The sequence below is a fragment of the Leucopleurus acutus genome (assembly GCF_964270905.1).
Source record: "Leucopleurus acutus genome assembly, chromosome: 16".
NCBI lineage: Eukaryota > Metazoa > Chordata > Mammalia > Artiodactyla > Delphinidae > Leucopleurus > Leucopleurus acutus.
In genome coordinates, this window is record NC_139158.1 from 16894810 (window position 1) to 16918571 (window position 23762).

At 53.6% G+C, this 23762-nt stretch overlaps 1 protein-coding gene across 5 annotated transcripts in view; it reads left to right on the forward strand.

Moving 5' to 3' along the window:
* Positions 1-19258: 19258 nt before the first annotated feature.
* GSG1L (GSG1 like) overlaps positions 19259-23762 on the forward strand; it is a gene marked incomplete at its 5' end in the record, with an annotated part of 219725 nt that continues 215221 nt past the window's right edge. For all 5 annotated transcript variants that reach the window (XM_082857239.1, XM_082857240.1, XM_082857243.1 and 2 more), the window contains one exon: positions 19259-19607. In XM_082857239.1, coding sequence (XP_082713365.1) covers positions 19259-19607 — 349 coding nt within the window. The remainder of the gene's footprint in view (positions 19608-23762) is intronic.

The following is a 23762-nucleotide window of genomic DNA, read 5'->3' on the forward strand; positions in this document are numbered from 1 at the left end:
CTGTTAAGAGTATTACACTTTTCTGCTCATACAGAGATAAAATGTTGCAGAACAGAGAATAATACTTGGCTTGTTGGAGGTTTACAGGAACGTGGTGACCTGGCCTATGGGGACAAAGGATTCCTGCACCAAGAAGTTTGTAACAACCAGCCATACCCCTCCCTCACCTTTTAAAATGCTTTGCTGCAAGCTTTCAGGTAGTTTGGGGTTTTGGGGGGCGTGAGCCACCCATCTCCTTGCGGGGCCCTGCAATAAACCTTTCTCTGCTCCAAACTCTGATGTTTCCGTTTGGCCTCACTGAGCGTCAGGCACACACACTTGCAGTTGTTGGCAGTATTCTATCATATGGCTATACCATGATTTGTTTATAGTTTTTCTTATTACAAATGCTGCTGCAGTGAACGTCCTCGTACATAAATCTTGGTACTTGTGTGATTATTTCCATAGGTTCAGTTCCTACATGTGAAACTGCTGGGTCAGATATTTCTGAGGCTTGTGATATCACTGGGGCCTGATTTCTATTCAGAAGAAGGATGAAAGTTACAGACTTCAGAGTTGGAAAATGTCTGAGCTGTAAGGCTCCACTGAGACCATTTGACCAAATCAGCCCCTAATTTTGTGGATCTTGGGGACCCTGAGCCCCAGGGCCTCCTGGCTGGTTAGTGGCAGCCTAACCAGGCCTCCTGCCCACTTCTGAGCGATGTTAGTGTCCCCAAGTGACACCTCTGCCAGGCAGCTGGGACCAGGGAGAGGGACCTTGACAGGAGCCATGGTTGGTGGTGGCTCGTCAATTTTACAGACTTACCAAATGCCTCCATAAGCCAGGTGCTTGGGCTGTGAGGGAAGGATTTGGAGATTAATAAGACACAGCCTGTGTCTGCAAGGAACTCACAGACCAGTGAGGAGAAAGGCAAACAGATTGTTGCAGAATCTAAGTACTTAGGACTGTGATCAAGGTTGGGAGTCCAGAAGATGGACAGAGGGTTGTAGAACTAGGGGATCAGGGGAGGGCTGAGGATCAGGGGAGACTTCATTACAGGTGACGATCATCTGAGCAGGTCTCGCCTCTGGGCGAGTGGGCAGAGGAAGGCTGAAGACACCTTGTGACGGCATCTTAAGGCTGGCAACCAGGCTGGCGCTGACCGGAGACATTTGAAGATTGCCATGAAACTTTGGTGGACAGATGGGTAGGATGACTATAATTTTTTTTTCCCCAAACCCGGATGTCTTGAGTGAAAAGAGACATTATCACGGTAACTCTGGGGCGACAGGTGTAAACTGGGACTTCTGTTCTCCCTAGTCCTGGAAGAGAAAGTGTCCGGCCCTGGGAGGCTTGTAGTGTCTGGAAGACAGACGATCCCCGGCGTCCTTCCTTCCAGCTTCAGGTGCAGCTGCCTGGCTCATCAGGAGGGATCGACTCTGAGCTGGTCCCCAGCACTGAGAGAAACATGACGAGCAACATCGTATTCTGCACAGCCAGCATTTTGGTGGTTGCAGTTGGACCAATTTGGTTCATCCCCATACCAGCTCCAGGGGAAAGCTGGGGTCTTCCCTGACCCTCTGGACCTGAGCTGGCTGCCCTCCTCCAGGTCCTCCACTCAGAAGCTCTCCTGCACGCTCCTTGACAGCGAGGCTTCCTTGCTAACCATACGGTGCCTCTGTCCCCCGCCGGGATGAGATCTCCTTGAAGGCAGGGGAGCATCTGTGTCCCCAGCGCTCAGTGTAGGGCCTGGAGCAGGTGCTCCCAAAACACTGAGTGCGTGAGGATTTTCCAGATGTATCTAAACGGGTTTTTCCTCAAAGGAGGAAGCTGGAGTCACACTGAGGTCTCTCCTGGGGCTAATTTTTAACACAATGAAGCTGCTTCCTTAGTGTCTTCTCAGAACGCCTGGCCTTACTTTCAGGCTCCTTAGGGAAAAGCACTTGAGAGAACGGCTCTTCAGTAAAGGATTTCTTCAGCTCAGGGACTCCCTTTTCCGCTCTTCCCTGTCTGCATCATTTGGAAACATTTTTTAAAAGCCATGTTAATTGATTGGCTCGGGCCCTGGGTGGGGTGGTGGGTTTCACCACAGACATGGGTTATGCGGCCTCTTGGGTCTACGCCGAGAGCCCTGTGTGGTGCCCGCAGTGGGGGGCAAGGAGGGTGAAAGACATTATTTAAACACATCCAGCAGCTCCAGTTTTCCTTCTCTTTATTGTGCAAACAATACATGTTCCTTTCAGAGAAACAAAGAAAATAGAAGTTTCTTAAGTCATCATAAGGACTCAGTGGGTGGCCTTCCAGACCTTTCCTTGTGTGTATGTACAGGCACACACCTCTTTCAGGGTGTACAACATGATGTTATGTGTGTGGCAGGGTTTTGCCCCCTTAGGCCTCTGTGCATATACACACCTTTTGGTGGGTCACAGACCCCTAGAGACCCCAGCTGTCTGGCTGTTTCTGCCTAAGCCGTGACGGGGACCAGTGAGGTAGAAGTGGCCTCTGGAACATTGTAGGAGGTAATCTGGGCCCTCGGCTCTTGGACCCACGTTGGTGTCTGGAGTTAGCTTGGGGCCTGAGGCTAGAGACTCGTCCAGAGGGGCGGCTCCTTCCGGAAAAACCAAGACAGATACTGTCCAATCTCGGAGCCCTTGAGGAAGGCTTATCCTCACTTTGCCGAGGTGGGGCCTGAGGTCCAGAGGCTGCAACCAGCCCATGCCCTGCCTCTCTCTGCCCAAGTCCTGAGCTCCCCTGGAGTCGCTGCGACCTTGCTTCCAGCCTCTGAAGGCCACTGGAGTAGAAGTGTTTCGGACTCCAGAGAAGGATGTGCACAGCATCCCCAGCTTCCCCCTGCTGAGCCTACCTGGGGAGGGGCTGGGAGCCCCGAGGACACTCTGGGGGCTGTTATTACCTTACTGATCTGTACTGTGGCATTTCCAAAAATGGTTCCCGCCTCCCCTGCTGCAGGACGAGACAGGCCACCGCTGCCTTCCAGACGCTGCCCAGGACTTGCCTTCTGCAGGCACCCACCCCAGCCCTTAGGATCCGCTGCTTTCAGAGCAAACGCTAACAGATAAGGAGACTGAGACGCAGAGAGGGGAAGTGAATTTCCCAAGGCCACACGGCAAGTCATTGGCAAAGCTGGGGTCCAGTTTTAGGTCTGTGTGGTTCCAGAGCCTGCGTTCTTTCTGCTATGCCCGTGCTCACGGAGGAGCCAGCCTCCGCTCAGCCTCACTGGGGAAACGGCATGCTGAGGGGCCTTGGAAGCTTCTGTGCTCCTGTCAGCCATTCCTAAGCTCGTTTCCTCCCGCCTCCCTCCCTCCCTCCCCTCCTCTCTTTCTTTCTGTCTCCTTTCCTTCCTTCCTTCCTTTCTCTTTCTTCCCCTCTTTTTCTTTCTCTCCTTTCTCTTTCTTGTTCCTTTCTCTCTTTCTCTCTCTTTCTTTCTCTCTGTTTTTAAATATTTATTTGGCTGCATCAGGTCTTAGTTGTGGCACGTGGGACCTTCGTTGTGGCCTGTGGGATCCTTAGTTGCGGCATGTGGGTTCTAGTTCCCTGATCAGGGATCAAACCCGGGCCCCCTGCATTGGGAGCGTGGAGTCTTAGCCATTGGACCACCAGAGAAGTCCCCTAAGCTCATATTCTGCTGAGCCGAGGAGACAGGACATTTGTCACTGTCACCCTTGAACTTGAAGGGTATTGAGGCCCAGAGGGGTTATGTGGCTTGCCTGAGGTCACACAGCTTGTAAGTGGCAGGGCGGGAAACCAGGTCTACGGGATTCCAAATTCTGTTCTCTGCCAGAGGTGCTGTGGCTGCTGTGCCTGGAGTCGGATTTGTTCTTCCTGAGAGGAAGTGCTTGTGGATGGAACTGCTGGAGGAGTCCCAGAGCCAGAGCCTGAGCTGGCTGTGGGGACAGTGGGAAGCTGAGAGCCAGGAGTCTGGGTCCCTGGGGGCCCAGATTCACCAGGTCTGCCGGGTCCCATCCCTTTCTGGTTTTAGAGCCTGGGCATGTGAGGAGAGGACTGGCTCCTGACGTACAGTATGCTCCACACAGTTGCTTCTGCTTCCTCTGGCGGCTTTGAGAGCTATTTGCAGAATCCAGTTTGTATAGATGACCCAGGTGGAGTGCACTTCTGGGAGACCCTGGGCACTCCGGTCCACCCCTGAGCACAAGGCTCCTTGGGGTTTCTCTGTGCACAGGGGCTGTGGAGCCAAACAAAGGCCAGCTGTGTAGGTTTCCCTTAATAGAACGCTGCGTGTCTGACTCACCCTCAGCTCAAAGGTGTGTATCACTCACCTGTTCAGTCTGCCAGTCCATCACCAGACATTCACTGAGGGTTTATACTGTGACCAGTACTGGGTCGAGGACTAGGCCTGACGCGTGGATAACCATGGGTCCTGCCCTCAAGAAAGTGGTCCATGTCCTTTATATCATCATAATTACGAGAGACAGAGAGAGAGAGAGAGAGAGTGTGTGTGTGTGTGTGTATACAGTGCGCATGTGTGAGGTGACGGACAAAATATACTGTGTGCTCTGACCTGACTCAGATGTACACAAAACGTACCTGTTTCTAGAAATCATCTCATTTTACACTGCAAAACTGGTGGCCGGAAAAATGTATTTTTTTTTTTTCTTTAAAATGTATTTTAAAAAAATTTTCCCATTAAACAGAAATCATTCTCTCCAGATTTAAAACAGGCTCTTCTGGGTAAAATATTCCATTAAAGTTCAAACTTCAGACAAGTTTTGTGAGAATTTCAAAAGGCACCTCTTCCTCCAAATAGGGGCAGCTCTGCACCAGGAGAGTGGAGCGTAAGCAAGATTTCACCCCACACTTGCTCCCTTAGCCAGGCCTTCTTGGATGGTGAACAACCTGCACAGCTGTCCATGGCAGACTTGTCAAACTCCCCACTGAAAGTGTCTTGTCTAAAGAGGTCTCCCTTCCCCCTCATCCCTCTTCTTTCCAAGATTGCTTTTGGGGGGAGGCAGACGTCTTTATGGGGTTGGGGGAGGGACATCCAGGTCTTGTTTTGGACTTTGGATCCTCAGACTAAAAGCCCACTATTAGATGATCATGGTCCCCTCAGGACTGAATATCCGAAACCGACTGAATCCTGTGTCTGAAGCTAAGTGTGTCTGCGTGCCAGACCCTTACCTGTGACATCTGACCTTTACCATCCCCACCAGGACACAGCAGGTTGTCACCGGCGCCTGAAGTCTCCACCTTCTCATTAGCAGAGTAGAAAATCAGAGTGAGTGGGCTTGAGGACTTGATGCTGTTTGGTGCCCCAGCAGTTAAGTGGGTGGTGGAGCAGCTCCTGCCTTTCCAACCCTCCAGGCCGGGGGTGGCCTGTTGCCCTGGGGCAGGCCTCAGGCCCCTGTTCTTGAGCCTCAGCTTTCCTCCCCTACCCTGGGGACCGGGCTCGGGTGGCTCGGCCGCCTCCCTCCAGTCCACCCGGGCCCTGCGGGTTAGGGCTTCCCCTCCCACCTTCAACCCCCCCCACCGGGGTGGTTGTTGCTCAGCCTCCTCTCCATCTGCTTCACCTCCCTGTAGTTCACCTACATCTCTCATCAACACCTGACCTGTTAGGGTCTTTTTTGGGGGGGGGCGGTAAGTGGTTATCATTCATTAATCTCCCTTCAAAAGAATGGAAGATTTTAGAAGGCAATAAACCACTTGTAGTGGTTGAATGATGACCCCTTCCAGCCAAAGATATGCCCACGTCCCAGAACCTGTAAATGCGACCTTATTTTTTATTTTTTGTGGTACGCGGGCCTCTCACCGTTGTAGCCTCTCCCGTTGCGGAGCACAGGCTCCGGACGCACAGGCCCAGTGGCCATGGCGCACGGGCCCAGCCGCTCCACGGCATGTGGGATCTTCCTGGACCAGGGCACAAACCCGTGTCCCCTGCATCGGCAGGCGGACTCTCAACCACTGCGCCACCAGGGAAGCCCAATGCGACCTTATTTTTAAAAAGGGTCTTTGCAGATATACTTAAGGATCTAGAGATGAGACCACCCTGGATTATCCAGTGGGCCCTAAATGCAATGATGAGTGTCTCCAAAATATGTACCCAGAGGGGAAGGTGGGATGCAGAGATTGGAGGGATGCAGCCACAAGGAATGTCGGGAGCCACCAGAAACTGGAAGAGGCAAGGAAGGATCCTCCCCTGGAGCCCCCGGAGGGAGCATGGCCCTGCCGACACCTTGAGTTCAGAGAGAATACATTTCTGTTGTCTTAAGTCGCTCAATTTGTGGTACTTTGTTATGCAGCACCAGGCAGCGGAAATAGTTCTGTAGCGCCAATACCCAGAACATGGCCTGGAATGTAGCAGAGCAGGGGGCAGCAAGCTTTCTCTGGAAAGGGCCAGAGAGCAAACATTTGAAGCTCTGTGGGCTGTGGGCCGTACGTCTCTGTTGCGACAACCCAACACTGCCCTGGAGCCTGCAGGCAGCCACAGATAACACGGAAATGAAAGGGCATGGCTACTTTCCAATCAAACATTATTTGCAGACACTGAAATTTGAATTTCATATAATTTTCATGTGTCACAAAATATGATTCTTATTTTGATTTTGTTTCGACCATTAAAAAATGTAACAACTGTTCTTAGCTTGTGGGCAGAATGCAGCAGGTGGAGGGCTGGATTTGGCCCATGCGCCTTGGTCTGCTGCTTCCTGTAACAGAGGCTCGATGGGGACTTGTTGAAGGATTGAAACATCAGAGACGGCAGCTGGATGCTCCAGTCAAGTAGCCCAGAGACCGAGATGAAACCATTTGCAGACTAAGCGCCTGGAGGATTAAAACAGACTTGGATTCTGGGGCCCTGCAAACTGCTGAAAGCAGAGGCCTCACCCCAGGATCTTCAGCCACAGGGAGGAACAAGGACGTTTGAAGGCTGATCCGGTCACTCAGATGCCTAGGGAGGTGGTTTCCAAGTCGCCTGGTGGCTGGAGCGATGGAGGATGCAGAAGGAGGCAATGACGGCTCCCTACAAAGATCAGATGTTGAGCTGTTGGTTTAGTGACAGTGGATCCTGGGATAACGATCTGGTAGAGCTCTGAGGACAGTGGAACTAAAATTCTAACCCAGTGGTGGCAAACTCCAGTGCCTGCTGGGATTAGGTCAGGGATAGGAATGAGCAAAGTAGATCTGATGTAAGACAATAGGGAGTGGTGGGGACTGTGGCGAAGTGGAGAGACTGTATCCTATCTAAAACAGTTACTCAGTTCCAGCCAGTTCTGCCAGCTGGGAATGCAGGCCCAGTGCTGGCAGACTTTTAGATTGTCCCTAAGAAGCTGGAGAATCCAATTATTTGTATTCGATCTCCTGATTTAAAATCTTGGCTCACATTAAAAAAAAAAAAAAAGTCATACCAGGAGTTTTCCATAGGTTAAGTGGACACTGTCGTACCCATCTTACGTTCAGAGGGGCTAAGTTGCTTGACCAGCAACACATATCTACGAGATGGCCAATCTGGATGTGGGTGACATCATAGCCTTCCAAGTGGGGGCTTTGTGTGGCCCCATTCCCTGAGCAGAGTGGTCCAGGGGCCCCAGAGGGTCTCTCCAGCTAGGAGGTCTGGGTCCCTGAGGCCTTCAGTCAGAGGGGGCAGGAGGGGGGTGTTCAGGTTCCGGAAATGACGTAGCCACACTTGACCCTCCTTCTTGGTTGATGGAGAAGTGGCTGGGTACACACTCCCGTGTCTGATGGAAGCAGCTGTCACTCGTGTCTGTGAAGGAGGCAGTTTTCTGCGAAGAAACCTTGGGAAATTGGATGTGGCTGCTGTGCCTGCATTCTTAGGGGCCTGGGAAAGCACTTTGCATGCAATTAGCAGATTAGACAGCCCCTTCTGCCACCCCCGACCCGCCTCTTCACCCTGTCATTTCACAAGTCCTCCAGGACCGGCGATGGCGATAGTGGAGAAGGATTTGCTTTTAATGGGTCTGCCCAGAATTGCCTTGTTTTCTTGACGTTGACAAGCTAGATCCCTTAATAAAAGTTTCATGACTCAATTTAGTGAGGGAGACATGTAATCCCAGCCCCTACCGTCCTGATCTCAAAGATTATCCCTGGGCGTAGGTCCCAGGAACATTCCTGTGTTTGACACGAGCACTGTCTCTAGGGGCATTGCCTGCTGAGTCGCCAGGGCACCCGTGGGCAGAAAGATCCGCCCACTACCCGGGAAGGCCTCTCTGCCATTGCTTCCCTCTGCCCTCTCGTGGTGGTCATTGGCCATTTTGGCCATCCAGAATCTGTTCTCTTGTATCTGCCCTAATCACCTGTGGGGATTGTTTGCAGACCTACCAGCCCTTTGCAATACTCCCTCTCCCTTTAGATCTGGGCAGAAATGCTTAGACCAATAGGATGCCTGGAAGTGACTCCATGTGTGTGCCTAGGGCAGAGCTTAGGAGGCCTTGTGGCTTCCACCTGTGCCTTCTAAGACCTCCAAGACACACGCAAAACAGGAGCCCCGTCTAGCTGACTGGAGGGGGGTGCTCACGTGATGAACTAAGGCACCCCACCGAGCATAGTCCCAGCTTCCAGGTGTACAAGTGAGCTCCTCATCGATCCTAGGGCCTAGTCGAGCCATCAGAAGACTGCAGCCCACGAATGGTACCGGGAGAGAGAAGTATAGTTGTCTAGATTCCAACCCACAGGATCATGAGAAACAGTAATTGTTGCTAAGTTTTGCACGTTGTTAACACAGCAATAGATAATTGTTGTAGCCACCTCTCTCTGTCTCCTCCATGATGTCTGGGCAGCGACTGACCCCAGACGCAGCTCCAGGGGTGGGTCCTGACTGTCTTAAGCCAGTCGGAGGATCATTCTCTCTGTCTACAGTGAGACGTCAAGAGCCATCTGCTGGGGCTTCTGGGAAAGAGCAACTTCCCCATCATCGAAGTAAGAGCTGGCGTGGTGTGAGAATGTGAGGTCAGGAATCCAGGCAGGTTGGACTTGGCGAGGGAGGTCTGTTGGTCTTGGCTGGCTTGGTCACGTATCTGGGAATCAGGAGGGGCTGTCAGTCAAGGTCCCCCTCCTGGGGCCAGCAGCCTAGCCCAGGTGTGTTCTGATCACAGCGACGACAGAAGTGCAAGTGGGAACTTGCAAGATCTCATGAGGCCTAGACTGAGGACCAAGCCACCAACATCTTGACCTCATGCTCTCGGCAAAGCCGTGTCCAAAATCAAGAGGCAGGGAAGCAGGCCCCGCCCACTGTGGAAGGACAGTGTAAAATGGCAAAGGGTACAGATACAGGATGGATAAAGAATGGGGGCCAAGGATGGGATCTACCTCATTTATTCATCTCAACAGCATAAATCCACCCCCTGTGTGCCCACCCTTGGCTCACAAACCCCAGCCAAGTCCCTTCCTGGGGCAGCCTCCCCTCAGGGGTGCTGGTCAGGCGGTAGATTTTCTCTTCATGATAAACTTACCCCAATGAGGGAGCTCTCTCCCTTGCACTGGGTTGAACCCAGTGTTTGGTTTTCCTCACTCCTGGGGAGACACGAATGGAATACATCCCATTCTTCCTACTTCTGTTTCTCCATGCTTCACTGCCTTCACCTATTTTAACGAAACCCTCTTCTAACTCGGTAGAATTCTTTTCTGCTCAAAAACTCTACACAATGTTACATATAAAATTTATTCCATTAGGAAAACCAAAAAACAAACAAACAAACAAAACCCCCTCCCAGCACACAGAACAGAGTTGACCACTCAGAGAGTTGCCAGGTGGGACTTCCAGAAGTGATGGCTGCCAGGTCAAGGTATCCTGGGCCACAGGAACGGGAGTCACATACCTGGGGTTGAACTCTAGCTCTGCCACTGACCTTGGGCAGGTCAACTCCTCTTTCAGCCTCAGTTTTCTCATCTATAAAATGGGGATACAAGGGCCCCTGACTCATAGGGCTATTGCAAGGAAAAAACGAGGTCATGCGTATAAAGGTCTGGGTACACCATATGGCACTTAGTAGATGTTCAATAGATCGTCTTTCTCTTTGCTTTACTTGGGAGACTAAACCAATAAGAGGAGTGTCAGGCAGTTGTGTATGTGTGTGTGTGTGTGTGTGTGTGTGTGTGTGTGTGTGTGTGTGTGCGTGAGCATCTCTACTGTTTAACAGATTGTGTGGTAAAGGTAAGAGGCTCCAGAATATATGTCTTGATCAGAAACCCGAGGAAGATAAGGCAGTGCGAGCGCAGGCAAGATTCACTCTTTTTCAGTGAGTTCTGTGTCCTTCGCCTCCCATCAGAGTGTGGGTGTCCCTTGCGGCTGTGCCGAAACCACAGGCCTGGACTCAAATCCGCTAGAAGCTTATGGTGTCTCCTGGGTGGTGGGGGAAGCTCTGGTTCCCAAGTCTGAGGGTCCCCATGTTCTCACACCGGCCCCATCAACAGTCTCCCCTTTGCCAGGATCATCTGTCAGTCACAACGATGTCCTAAGCGTGCTGTCCAGTTGGCTTCTCATGGTTTTGCCACGTCCGTGCCATATCAAAAAGGTCTAGAATCGGACCTGCCTCACAGGGCTGTTCGTGGATATAGTAAGTTAATCCGTCTGAGCCCGCTTACAGAGTGCCTGACACAGAGTCCCTCTTCTCTGTCACCGTATTTATGATTTATATTATTACTACTAAGAACAAGAACTTTGCATAGAAGACTCTTCAGTGATACTTTGTTATGAGATGGGGAGGGACCCTGAGTGTGACTTCAAACAGCTGCTGAGTCTGGAGATGAGGCTCATGTATTTAAAGACAAGCGCCCACATTCGCTGACCCCTTCTGGGGTGACACGTGACTGTCCACTATTTGCCCCCCTGAAAACAAAGCACCTAATCTGCTCCTCTAGGAGGAAGGTAACTTTTAAACAATGGGAGAGAATGTAACTGCTTTTTTACACCTTTGGAAAGAGCATTTTGAAAGCAGATGTTTGGAAATGTTTCCATTGTTATGAGCTTGTATTGCCAAAAAGCAAGGAAAGTATGTTTCCCTTAGAAACTCTCCAAGCCTGCACACTTCAAGAACTTGAAAACGGAAGATTCCAACCAATTTCAAAAAGCTTCCAAAAAGAAAACTTTCAGGGGGTTTTGAATCCATTTGTTAAAAATACATGAATACTAACCTTCCGATTTGTTTGCCGGACTTAGTGATGGATATCTAGAAAGATGAATGTAGGTTAGCCAGATTTCAACAAAAATGGTTCCCTATTTTGAGAATGGGACTAAAATATGAATATTGGTGTTTAGAAAGCACAGCCCAGGGCTTCCCTGGTGGCGCAGTGGTTGAGAGTCTGCCTGCCGATGCAGGGGACACGGGTTCGTGCCCCGGTCCGGGAAGATCCCACATGCCGCGGAGCGGCTGGGCCCGTGAGCCATGGCCGCTGAGCCTGCACGTCCGGAGCCCGTGCTCCGCAGCGGGAGAGGCCACAACAGTGAGAGGCCTGCGTACCGCAAAAAAAAAAAAAAAAAAAAGAAAACACAGCCCATGAGGTGCTTCTTTCATTTGGATTTAGAAATATTTGTATAAATCCAAATGAAAGCGCTCTTTTCAGCTCTAACAGCCAAATCAAGTATGGAAGTAACTCTACACAGAACCAGACTCCTGAATCACGACAGCACAGAGTGTTAACCCATGTTTTTCAAAAAATTGAAGAAAGGGTATGCAGTTGCATTGCTAGCTGTAAAAATATATTATAAAGAATGTATAAAGGAAGGCCAAAAGGTCTATTACACTGTTAGTAAATAAAATAAAAACATTTAAAAGCCGTGTTTATTTAATCTTTATGTCCTCCTTTAAGTTCTTTTAGTTTTTATATATGCTTTATACTGCTGGTAATATATTTGTAATTTATAAACTTTTATGCCCACTTGGAGACCTCTGCTCTCAATCACCTAATCGAGTCCCAGGTGTCCCTCAGGTCGCTGTGGAGGCAATTTTAGCTTCTTGGTGGAGGGTGGATGGGGAGAGAGGGGGCGTTCTTCGGGGTCCAGGGAAGCAGCGCCTGCTGCCCCATTCTCAGCCTCTAGGGGACAGAAGAGGGAAGCAAAAAACAGCTTGGGGGAAAAACGGACTCAGAAAGACAGCCCGAGAAGGGCTGGTTTCAGGAGACACCTTAGAATGTCTGTTTTCTCCCCAGCCTTCCTCACTGTCCCCTTCAAGACTGGAGTAAAACAAACCAGCTACAGCCCCTGAGGACTAAGAAAAATCCCACTGAGTGCTGGAAACAAGGAGGGGAGTCCGTGGGCTATGGGGCTTCCACCTGGACACTTGATTCACCTGAAGACGACAGACAGCCAGGCCCTGGACTCCGGCCCCTGCCCTGCTACTTCTTGAGCCTCAGTTTCTCCAGCTGAGATTAAGAATTCCATAAGGGTTCAGTTACATCCCTTTGGCCAAAGTGCCTGACGTGCCCTCGGTCCTAAATAAATGTTCCCACACTCTTTCTCGTGATGCATTCGTGCTCCATTCCCCTGAGATCTTCCCTGGCCTGTCATCCAGAGGACATCACTGCTGATGGCGGGGACCAGTGTGAGGCCCTCCTGTGCTCCTCCCACTTCTCTCCAGGACTGGCTCACTTCCGTCCTGCCCCGGATGTCAGAGCTGAGGTGGATTTGTTGGTCACCCTATGGCTGTGGTTTCTGAGCACTTTTTTTTTTTGCGGTACGCGGGCCTCTCACTGTTGCAGCCTCTCCCGTTGCGGAGCACAGGCTCCGGACGCGCGGGCTCAGCGGCCACGGCTCACGGGCCCAGCCGCTCCGCAGCATGTGGGATCTTCCCGGACCGGGGCACGAACCCGCGTCCCCTGCATCGGCAGGCGGACTCCCAACCACTGCGCCACCAGGGAAGCCCTCTGAGCACATTTTTGAGTAGACGTCCTGCGGTGCATGTGTGCCCGAGCCTGTTTGTTCTCTGTGAATACGGCCAGATAACAAGCCCAGGCTTCCGTCTCATCACCAGAGCAGGTGTGGACCACAGCATGAGCCTCCTGACACACCTCCAGGACTCCTTACCTCCCAGCCACCCACCCTGCCGGCCCCCTGGGCAACCTTCCAGAAACACAGCCCTGGGTGTGTCATGCTCTAGGTTCCACAGTCATCACTGGATCCTCATCACTGATGGGGTAAGACCTTAGCTCCTGGGTTGATGTTCAAGGCCGTGGGATAGGAGCTCTCCCCAACCCCCTGCACTCCAAGCGTCTTCTCCCTCCATGCCTCAGTTTCCTCATCTGTCAAATGGAGGCAACTAGCCTTGTGAGGGTTGAGAGTGACAGAGGATGGAAGTCTCCTCCTGTGAGGACGCTCAGCACGTGTTGATGCCCCCTCCCCCTCCCCATTTACAGATGAGAAAGCTGAGGCTCTGAGAGGTAGGGGTGGCCCAGATGTGGCAGAGCCAGGATTAAAATTCAGACCTTCCACCCTCGATCCGGGACATCTGCTAACACATCCCAGCTCAACCGTCCCTCCTCAGTGAGGCCCCTGGTTGCTGTCGCTTGCATCCTGTTTTACCATCTGCAATTATTGAATGTATGAGCGGTTTCCTTGCTCATTGCTGTCTCCTCTTCTAGAACATAGCCCCATGAAGGTATGGACCTGGTTGGTCTTGTTCGTTGAAAGCCTAGCACAGAGCCAGGGCCTGTTAAATTCTTCTTGAATAGTTGTTGGAAGAGTTAAGACAATTTCAAAGAAAACTCCAGTTGATCACTTGCTAATGAAGTGGGTTCCTTCCTCCTCTGGAGACCCCACACTCTGGGACTTCTTTGATTGCACAGAGCTCCAGGGTCCCTTCCTCCCCTGGGAACACTGGCCCCAAGCAGCAGGCAGCCTCATAAACACACCAGCGTCATGAGGCCGGCTTTCACTGAAGCCCTGGAGAGGCATCTGAACCAGGGAGTAAAGTGTGTATTAGGCTTAGATACCTTGGGAGTCAATGTTTAAAAAACCTCACCAGTAATTGGAAATTGGCTAATCCTTTGCTATAATTAGGAGGGCCTGGAGGCCGTAGATGCTCTGGTTTCCCAAGCTTTATTTTGAAGGCTTAGAAAACAGGAAGTGACTGGGTTTCCCTGATGGTGCAGTGGTTAAGAATCCGCCTGCCAATGCAGGGGACACGGGTTCGAGCCCTTGTCTGGTAAGATCCCACATGCCGCAGAGCAACTAAGCCCATGCGCCACAACTACTGAGCCTGTGCTCTAGAGCCCGTGAGCCACAACTACTGAGCCCACGTGCCACAACTACTGAAGCCCGCGTGCCTAGAGCCCATGCTCCGCAACAAGAGAAGCCCGTGCACTGCAACGAAGAGTAGCCCCCCCTCGCCGCAACTAGAGAAAGCCCGCACGCAGCAACGAAGACCCAACACAGCCAAAAATAAAAACAAATAAATAAATTAAAAAAAAAAAAAGAAAACAGGAAGTGACTTAGGAGGTCCAGAAGCTGGTGAGAGTGTTTGCAGCAGCCCACTCCGAGTAGAAAGTGAGATGCATTTGGGTCGTGTCCCTTCAAAGCATATTCATGGTTCCTAAAAAGTATGAATTTCATTATTAACAGCAACAGTTTTTCTGGTAAATTTTGCTGAATATAAAAGAGGGCACAGTTCCCAACTGTATGGCTCAATGAGTTTTCATGAAGTGCACACACCTATGTGACCAGCCCCCAGAAGCCCCACCCCCAGGGGCCCCTTTCAGTCACTGCCACCTCGAGACTAACCATCTCCCTGACTTCTAGCACCACAGACGTGCCAAATGGTGTTATCAAAAATGTTTGGGGCCTTGATTCCAGGTTCTCAAATTTGAATGCCCCCAGGGGCTCCCCACAGGTGTCCCTAACGATGGAAGGGCCCAGTGGGACTGTGGTCCCTTGTGATCCGCTTTACGGGGAACTTTGGCAATGGTTGCCAGGCAAAAGTGCAGGCCCGGTGTCGGCAGGTAACTTGATCTTGCCAGAGAAGCTGAAAGTCTAGATTTTTATGTGAAATCATGATTATTGAATGTTGGCAACTCATGAAAATTTAGCACCCTGTGGAGGCCAATTCCAACCAGGCCAAACAAAACATGCTCATGGGCCAGACTTGGCCTGCAGGCTGCCGGTGGAGGTGACCTTGAGGGACCCCCCCAGGCCCGTGGGGGAGATGAGCGTGAACACAGACATCACAGCACAGGAGGGGTGATGAAGGGCCAGACGGAGAAGGACAGAGCCAAGGAAGGCTCTGCCGTGCGTGGAGCGATATGTGACCAGCACTTTGAAGGACGCGCAGGATCAGCACAGCGAGGGCATCCAGGCAGAGGGAGGGGGAGGGAGGGAGGTGGGCGAGGCCTGGGGGACTGGATAACCCATGGATAACATGGATAACCCAGCCATGGTTATCAGGAAGCGCAAAGTGGCTTGGTGTGTCGGCGGCATGGGAGGGGCTGAGATGTGGGCAGGGCCAGCCATACAGGACCTGGAAAGGCAAACTGGGGCATCTAGACTTTGTCCTGGGGCCGGCAGAGGGCAGTACTTGAGCAGGTTAAACAGAGGCATTGGGGGCATCCCCTGGCGGCCCAGTGGTTAGGACTCGGTGCTTTCACTGCCGTGGCCGGGGTTCAATCCCTGGTCGGGGGTCTTGGGAGACAGGAGGCCTTGGCCTTTGACAGTGTCTGAAGAGGAGGGGACAGGGGCTTGGGCCCACATTTCTGGCCTCCTAAACAAGCTCCCTCCCCACCTCAGCCCCACCCCAGGCAAAGATCCTCCTTGACCAAACCTTAGTCGGGCTCCTCTGAGCCCTTTTCTCAACTAGGCCCTGACCTTAGGCTCTGTCCTTGGCCGGCTTACTCCAGTTTTAGCAAGAATCCTACTGGTTCAGTTTAGCGAGAATCCCTCATCCTTGAAACCCAATCAAGTTCCTCATTCCCCACTCCAGACAGCTTACCCTGCTGGGCCGCCTTCAGCAGGAATCCTGTCAAGTCGCTTTAGCCAGAATCTCCCCAGCCCTGAGGTTTCCTCCGCCCACCGACCGCCCCCCTGCTCCTTGGCGATAAATTCCCTCTTGTCCCTGTGTTCAGAGTTCAGCCCAATCTCTCTCCTGTGGCAAAACTCCTTTTGCAGTGGTCCCTGAATAAAGGCTGCCTTACCGTCTTAACAGGTGTCATGGATAATTTTTCTTTAACACCTGTCCACACCCAAGGCAACTGTAACATTATTTGAGGATAAAAATACGTATCCTATCCAAGGGGCTTGCTCATGAGTTTGGATTCGGTTCCGGAAGGGTGTGTGGACACATGCAGTGGCGCCCTCTGGTGGCACAATCTCCACCCCCTCGTCCTTATCCTCACTTCGAGTACAAGGTCCAGGGCAACATCAGTCAGAACTTTGGAGCTTCCCCGCGCCCCGCCCCCACCTGCTCGGGCTCAGCACAGGGAAGCTCTGTCCTTGCAGGAGCTCCTGCCAAACACCTCAAAGGCGTCTTACACATCCCACCTCAGATCCTGCTGGATCTGCTTTTGAAAATTGACACAGATGCAGAACCTCGTTGCAACCACCCTGGTCTGAGCCGCTGGCATTACTTGCACGGATTCACTCACTAGCCCCCAGCTGGTCTCTGTTTCCCCCTTCTTAATTCAGCATCTAGAGTGGTCCTGTTATACTCCAAGTCAGATATGTCTCTCCTCTATTCAGAACCTCCCCAGGCTCCCACCCAACTCAGAGTAAATGCTGGAGTCCTTGTAACTGACTCCACACACGATGACCTGTTCCCTCCCCGCATCACCTCTCTACTCTCCCTGCTCACTCATCTCCAGCCACACCGCTTTCTCAGTTATCCCCTACCTCAGGGCCTTTGCACTGGCTGCTCCCTCTTCCTGGAACCTCGTTTCCTGGGATATCTCCATGGCCTGCTCCCACCCTCCTTCAAGCCTTTGCTCCAATGTCAACTTCCCAGTGAGATCTCCTTGAAGCCCTGATTTAAAATCACAATCTGCTACCCTCACTTCTGTCCTCCTCCCTGCTTTATTGTTCTCCTTGGCTCTTAACACCTGCCGACTCTACAACGTACTTATTAATGCTGTTCATGCTCTTTTCTCTCTGGTGCTGAACATCCAATGGGCACTCAGAGAGTGGAAGACTGTTTAGATGGAAATTTCAAACCCCTCTGTGCTTCCTCTGAGTACTTCTTAAGAGAGTGTGGTCCCTGAGACATATGTCACTTGGGCTCTCCCGGCTTTGAATGCCCAGGACAGGGTTCCCAGCCTGTAGGTCCCTGAGTGCTACACACATGCACATGAACCACTGTCTCAAGCCAACATCCGAGGGACTGGTTTTCAAATGTGTACAGATACTCCTCCGATGAATATTGCTCGGCCGTTTAAAAGTGTCACTGAATTCTTTTCAGCTGTTTGGCCATGATGTATTTTCTCTCTCAACCAATACCCTCAATACTGAATGGAGGTCCTCCTCAAAAGAGCTGGGAACGCCTTGCCTAGGGCCAGAAAAGGGATCTAATGAACAAGTCTGGAGACCCTTGGCCATCCTTCTTATGGGTTCCTGCCAGGAACGTTGCCTACAATTATTCTCACCTACCCCCAGGCAAAGTAGCACCAGCTGCCAGGGAGCACAGGCTCACCCACTAGAGTAAGGCAATTCATAATCCGTTAACCTTAAACTCTGCAAGCCCTGCCACTCCACGAGCAGGGGGCTGTTGGAGCAGTTCTCAGCTTGGGCAGAATTCAGATGAGCTCTTGTAATCAACATGCAATTAACTGTTGCACATCCTGGGCATCCGGGCACCCTGTGCTTTGCAGTGTGACGGGGCTTCGGGGGTCATGGTTATTTTAGAGCAGAGGTGGGGATGGAGCGTTCATAGTTGGGCAATCCCACCTTGCACAAGAGATCCTGAAAAGGTCTGTGTGAATTTAGTCCTCTGATCTTGGTTCAGATGTTAATAATAAGAATAATGATGGCCAGCGTTTATTGAGCACCTACTATGTGCCAAGTGCTTTTTGCAGGTGTGATCTCATTCCGACAGCCCAATATTCCTCCTCCCTTTTATAGACATGGAACTGAGACTCAGAAAGGTTTAGTACAATAACTTGTTCAAAGCCCACAGCTGGTCAAGCCCCAGGGTCGCCTGACCCCAAAGTCAGTATTCTTGACCTTTCTGTTCCCACCCCCCACCTTGGAGATTCTGGGTTGGCAGCCTCTGTAGGGCACCCCTGCCTGATAACCGCAACAACTTTGTGTCTGGTGTGGTACCTCCTTGGGTCATACTGCTAAGGATCTCAGGTGGGTGGGGATGCCTGCATGGGGAAGTCCCATTCGTCATATCCAACACTTGGCATCCTGTGTGGCACACTTCTTTGCCACCCTTCGTGCCGTACCATGCCATGATAAGGAGCCCGGGTGACTGCAGCTTCATCCTGCCAGGGGAGCCTGTCCTGTTGGTTCACACAGCCCAAATCTCCCTGGGAGACCCCCAGGGGAAGCACAAGCCCTTTAGACTCTACAACCCCGCATTTCTGGTGAGGTACCCCTCCTGACAGGTCCTGCAACTCCAGGATCAGTAATGAGGCACCCTTTTCAGTGGGCCCTGCTGCTTCTTGGGTGTGGGAAGCCCAAAAAACTCAACTCTGCAGCTCAGACTCTTTGGGGCTCCTTCTTGGGGCTCCCTACCGGGCCTCTGGGGGAGCGTGCTGCGGGTCCATGTTCCTCGTGGAGAGCCCCAGCAGGCTCTGCCCTTCTCTCCAGAGGGCGGGACTTCTCTGGTTCCCGTGTGAGATGACCCCTCCTGGCTGGTTTTTTTGCCTCACGTCCCCGGTGGGAAGCCTCTTTCTCCGAGAGCGCCTTCTCTGGCACTCTCTTTGCTTCTCAGACTCTCCACTCGGGTGCGGGGTCTCTTTAGGGGACGCCCTTCTCTGCCGGGCCCCCGCCAGCGCCCGGCGTGGGGCGCCCCCTCTCCCAGTGAGGGCGGGAACCAGAACAGTGTCGCCGGCCGCCTGCAGGTGTCTCCCCACGGAGGGGCGCGCGTCCCTGCGCCGTGGCCGCTGCCAGGCGCCAGCGGCTCCTCGCCGAGGTGCACTCGCGCTCCGGGCTCCGGGCGCGCAGGAGCCGCTCCGCCACCGCCCGCCCCCCGCGCCCCCCGTGCGCCGCGCCCCCACCCCGGGGGCGGGGGCATGGGCCAGCGCCGCGTCCGCCGCCGCCCATCGCAGGCGCCCGAGCCCCGGGGCGCGGCGGGCAGCGGCCGCTGACGCGGGGCGCCGGCTGCCAACTTCGCGCGCGGAGCTCCCCGGCGGCGCAGTCCCGGCGGCGCGGGCGGCATGAAGACGAACCGCCGCGGCCGAGCGCTCCTGGCCGTGGCCCTGAACCTGCTGGCGCTGCTCTTCGCCACCACCGCCTTCCTCACCACTCACTGGTGCCAGGGCACGCAGCGGGTGCCCAAGCCGGTCTGCGGCCAGGGCGGGAGCGCCAACTGCCCCAACTCGGGCGCCAACGCCACGGCCAACGGCACCGCCGCCCCCGCCGCCGCTGCCGCCGCCGCCGCCGCCGCGGGGAACGGCCCCCCTGGCGTCGAGCTCTACAGCTGGGAGACAGGCGACGACCGATTCCTCTTCAGGAATTTCCACACCGGCATCTGGTACTCGTGCGAGGAGGAGCTCGGCGGGCTCGGTGAGTGAGCGGCGGCGCCCCGGGGCTCCGCTCCCGGCTCCCCCGGGCTGCGCGGCCCCGGCGCCCCAGACCCAAACCCGCGCTCCCTCCTCGCGCCCGGGCCGGGGGCCCGCGCCACCGCCAGGACGCCGTGCCCCGCGCTCCGCAGGCTCGGCCGAACGTTCGGGGGCGGGGAGCGCGGTGGGCAGGTCCGGGGGTGTCGAATGATGGCGTTCGGGACGCTCCGCCGTTTCAAGGTTCGGGCAGAGCTCGTGCTCCTTCCGAGCACCAGGCGCCTGTGGGGACGTCGCCGCGCCTTGGAGAGGCGCGTCTCCCGGCACCCACCCCGTTCCTTTCCGAGCCAGAACTCATCTCCATGCTCGCCCCTTCCCCCTCTTCCTTTCGCGGGGCACTGGCTACTCCCATCCATCCCTTCCCGCCTGGGGTGGCGGTGGTGTTGGCGCAGGGACTGTTGCTGTCAGCCGCCCCTTCCACCGCAGATCCACAGAGCCAGAAGCCGAGGGGCTCGTTCTTCCACCCCCCATCCCCAGCCCGCACTAAACCGCTCCCGGACCGGGTTTGGGCAGCACGGGAGTGAGGAGTGGGGGCAGTCTGGTGGGTTCCCGGCAGGGAGCCCTTCGGGTCCCGGCCCCTGCCCGGGAGAATATGCGGCGGGAAAGCGGGACAGCTCGGCGAGGCTCGGATCAGAATTGGGGCGCGGGGTGGGGGGGACTCTTCAGAAGGCAGATCAAACTGTTCCCTCGGCCTCGCACCCTTTCCTGGACCTGCCGCCGGAGGCAGCCAGGGCCGGAGTAGGTGTCCCCGAGGCAGGCATTGAGGCTAGGGCAGGGCTCAGGGGAAAGCTGCCTGGCGGTGGTTGTACCACATGCTGGGGGTGCTGGTCCACACCACCCGGTACCTCCCAGACGATGTTGCTCCGAGGCCAAGTCTGGGGACCCTCTTGAGTGGAATTGACCTCTTTGCCCAAGGTTAAAACTCCCCGTGCCTGCCTAGCTCTTCGATGTCAGCGTGGGCTATGTGTGTAGTCTCATGTAGACAGGAGTGGGCCACACCGCTAGTTTGCCCTGAATACGGCGTTGGCCTGACAGGTTTAAAGGACAGAGGGAGGAAGGTGTGAAATGAACCCGGGGAGGCTGCTGCCTCTGCCTGGAATGCCCTTCCCCACATCTTCCTTGGCTGGCTCCTCCTGAGCTCCAATGGGACTTCCTGACCCGCCTTCCCAGGCCGGGTCCCTTGGAGAGAAGACCTCCCTATCCCCCTTTGGAGGCAGGGTCTCCCCATCTTCGTAGCTCATCACCATTTTTATCTCCCCCATCACACTTGGCACACCTGAAGTTTTCTGGGGGCATGCCTTTGGTCACCAGCTTCTTGGCCCCCTTACCCATTAGGATGTCACTCCATGAGGGCAGGGCCCCAGACGTCTTGTTCATTGCCATGCCCAGTTTCTGGGTACTGTCTAGTGCATAGAAGGTCTTCAGTACCTATTTGCAGGATAAATGTTGGATGAGGCTTCGGGACCATGAGCCAGAGGCTTCCCGGGGTGCTGCCTGCTCTGTCTTGCCTGTAGGGGTGCCCCACTGAACTTTCCTGGGACCACCTGCTTCATGCCGGCTGTTTGCCAAAGGCACTCCGAATAGGGTCCCACCCCTGACCAGTTTCACCCCATCAGACTCACTTCTGGTGTGCACTCAGGAATTGAATTTTTACTCTGGGATGTAATAATAATTTAATGATTTAATAATAATTAACCTTAAAGGACATCTTGGCTAAAATTCCCTGCTTTCCGCTCAGCCCAATCCTCTCCCATGGAGGCCTCGGAATGCCTCGTCCTGGGAAATATCTGTACCCTTTGGGGTGGGGTCCCCCCACCTCACCTCCGCCTCTCACCAGGTTTCTCCTTCGTGTAAAAACGCAGACTCCCTGCCCTTTCCTTTATGTACACACTTAAATCCAGTGCTGTATCCTGCAGCGGAGTTGTCCTGTCTCTGCCCCATGGAGTGCCTGGGCCCTCACTGGCCAGCTGAGCCTCTCAATTGTTTGAGGTCTCTCCTAGCTTCTTCCTGAAGGTCACGCCCCCCAAGTCTTGCAGTTATTTCCCTGTAGCTTGTCCGTGTAGCTCCTCCAGGGCTTGATACAGGATGTTTAAAGCTAAGCATTAAAAAAAATTGTTAATTAAAAACAATGCTAGCTCACGTTTATTGAGCCCTTCATGTGCACCAGACATTGTTAAAACTTCTCGCCGGCCGGATCTCGCTGAATCCTTGCCAACACCCTTGTGGCAGACACTTCTATGGTGCCCATTTTTCAGATGAGGAATTTGAAGCTAAGAGAGGTTTTCGTCTGGCCTCACAGCTGATGAGGGGGCCTGAATTGTCTTCATGGGGCACAAAGGAATCAAAATGAAGTGATCAGGGAAGAGAACGGTACAGTTGGGGGTCAGAGAAAGGCGTGATCTGGGGGTGCTCAGCATAAGACCCTCACCCCCAGTCCTTGGTTAGTAAAAACATTGATGGTTAGTTTGTTGGGTAAATAAAACAAACCCACAGTTTTCTCTTTCCTCTTGATCACTGTTGGCTAGAGATCGCCCCTCCCAGAAAATCACAATTTTCCTCCCTGGGAGCTTGGAAAATAGTTATCAGCCTGTCAGTGCTGGTGAGAAATTTGGGAGGTCTGAGCCAAGCTTTGGATGGTTTCCCCCACTGATCCTACAGTGCCCAAATCCTGCCCCTCCACGGTCACGGTACTGAAAGGGTGTCAGGAGGTACCTGGCCTCAAACTTTTGTTGCTATGACAACCTTTCTTCTGGGTTCTGCGACCATTTTAAAATTTATTTTCTACTTGAAGAGAAAAAAAAAAACCAACACCCCAACAGCCCTCCCCCCCAAACAAAATCCTGTCCTCCCCGCCAGAACACCAAGGACCAACTTCCTTCCCTCATGCCCATGAAACTACAGGGAAGGCTTTCTCCCTTTCTCTGCATTTTATGTTCACTCCAATGAAAACACCAACCACGAAATACTAACCTCTCCGTGAGAAGCAGCTGCTCAATGTTCCTTCCTCTCAAACGCCTGTTTGGTAATTTATTTCTGTGCTCAGAAAAACCTCTCCCCGTTCTGCGCAGCCACGGGGAAATCTAATAAGCCCTTTTCCCACACGAAAAATCTACGGCGCTCACAAAGAAAACTGCAGCCTGTCCTAAACAGACACAATCTCCCCAGACCCGGCACAAAGGAAGCTTTTCTCCTTCCTCCAAGAAGGAGCATCAGCCTCCTTCAACAAACAGAAAGAGAAGTGTGGCCTCGACACAGAATTACCCCAAGCCCTTCACGCAGACTGGCTCTCTCTTCTGGATTAGATGCTCGGAAGGCTCGGGTGGGTGCAGACGCAGGCATTGGGGTTGGAGGGGCAGCAGAGAAAGGCCTGGAGGGGTCACGAGTGAAGGTCTGGAGGCGGGCAGGTGGGGCTGGCGGGCAGGTGGCTGTGCTGACGGGGAGCACAGGTGATGCTGGACTTCAGTCTCAGGGAGTGTGTGTTTGAACCTCAGGAAGTGGGTGGCTCTGGAGGACTGATGGGGTGCCAGGGTCTAGGAGGGCTTGTGAGCGTGGCTGGAGGGAAGCGGGATAGGGGCGGCCAGAGAGAAGGGAGAGGAGGAGCTGGACGTTTGGTGTCCCGACTCTAGACCCACTCTCTCCCCTGTCATGGGTGGGACAGTGCCCACTCTCTCTTGTGAAGGATGGATGCCACGCGCTGCCTCTTTTTAGCAGTGTGGTTTGGGCGAGGGCCTCAGTTTGCTGCCCTGGAGAATGGGGTTAGGGAGATCACAGCAACTAGCAGCTGCTCATGGTGCAAGGATTCAGTGAAATAGTGCAGGGAAGTGTCGGGCACCTGTTGGGTGTGTGAGTGCCCCTGGTCACCTCTGGGCTGCCACCTGTCCGAGCCGCTCACGTCTCTCCTGTGGACTTGGGCAGCAGCCTCCCTGCTTCCACCATTGCCCCCACCCCTGCCAGTCCCCTGGCCACCCTGCATCTGAGTAATCATCAGATCCTGTCTCTCCTTTGCACAGCCCCCCTCTGACAACTGCCCCCCCCCCACTTAGAGTCAAAGCCACATCCTCCCCAAAGCTTGAGGCCCTGCGTGAAGGTGGCCCTCAGCCCC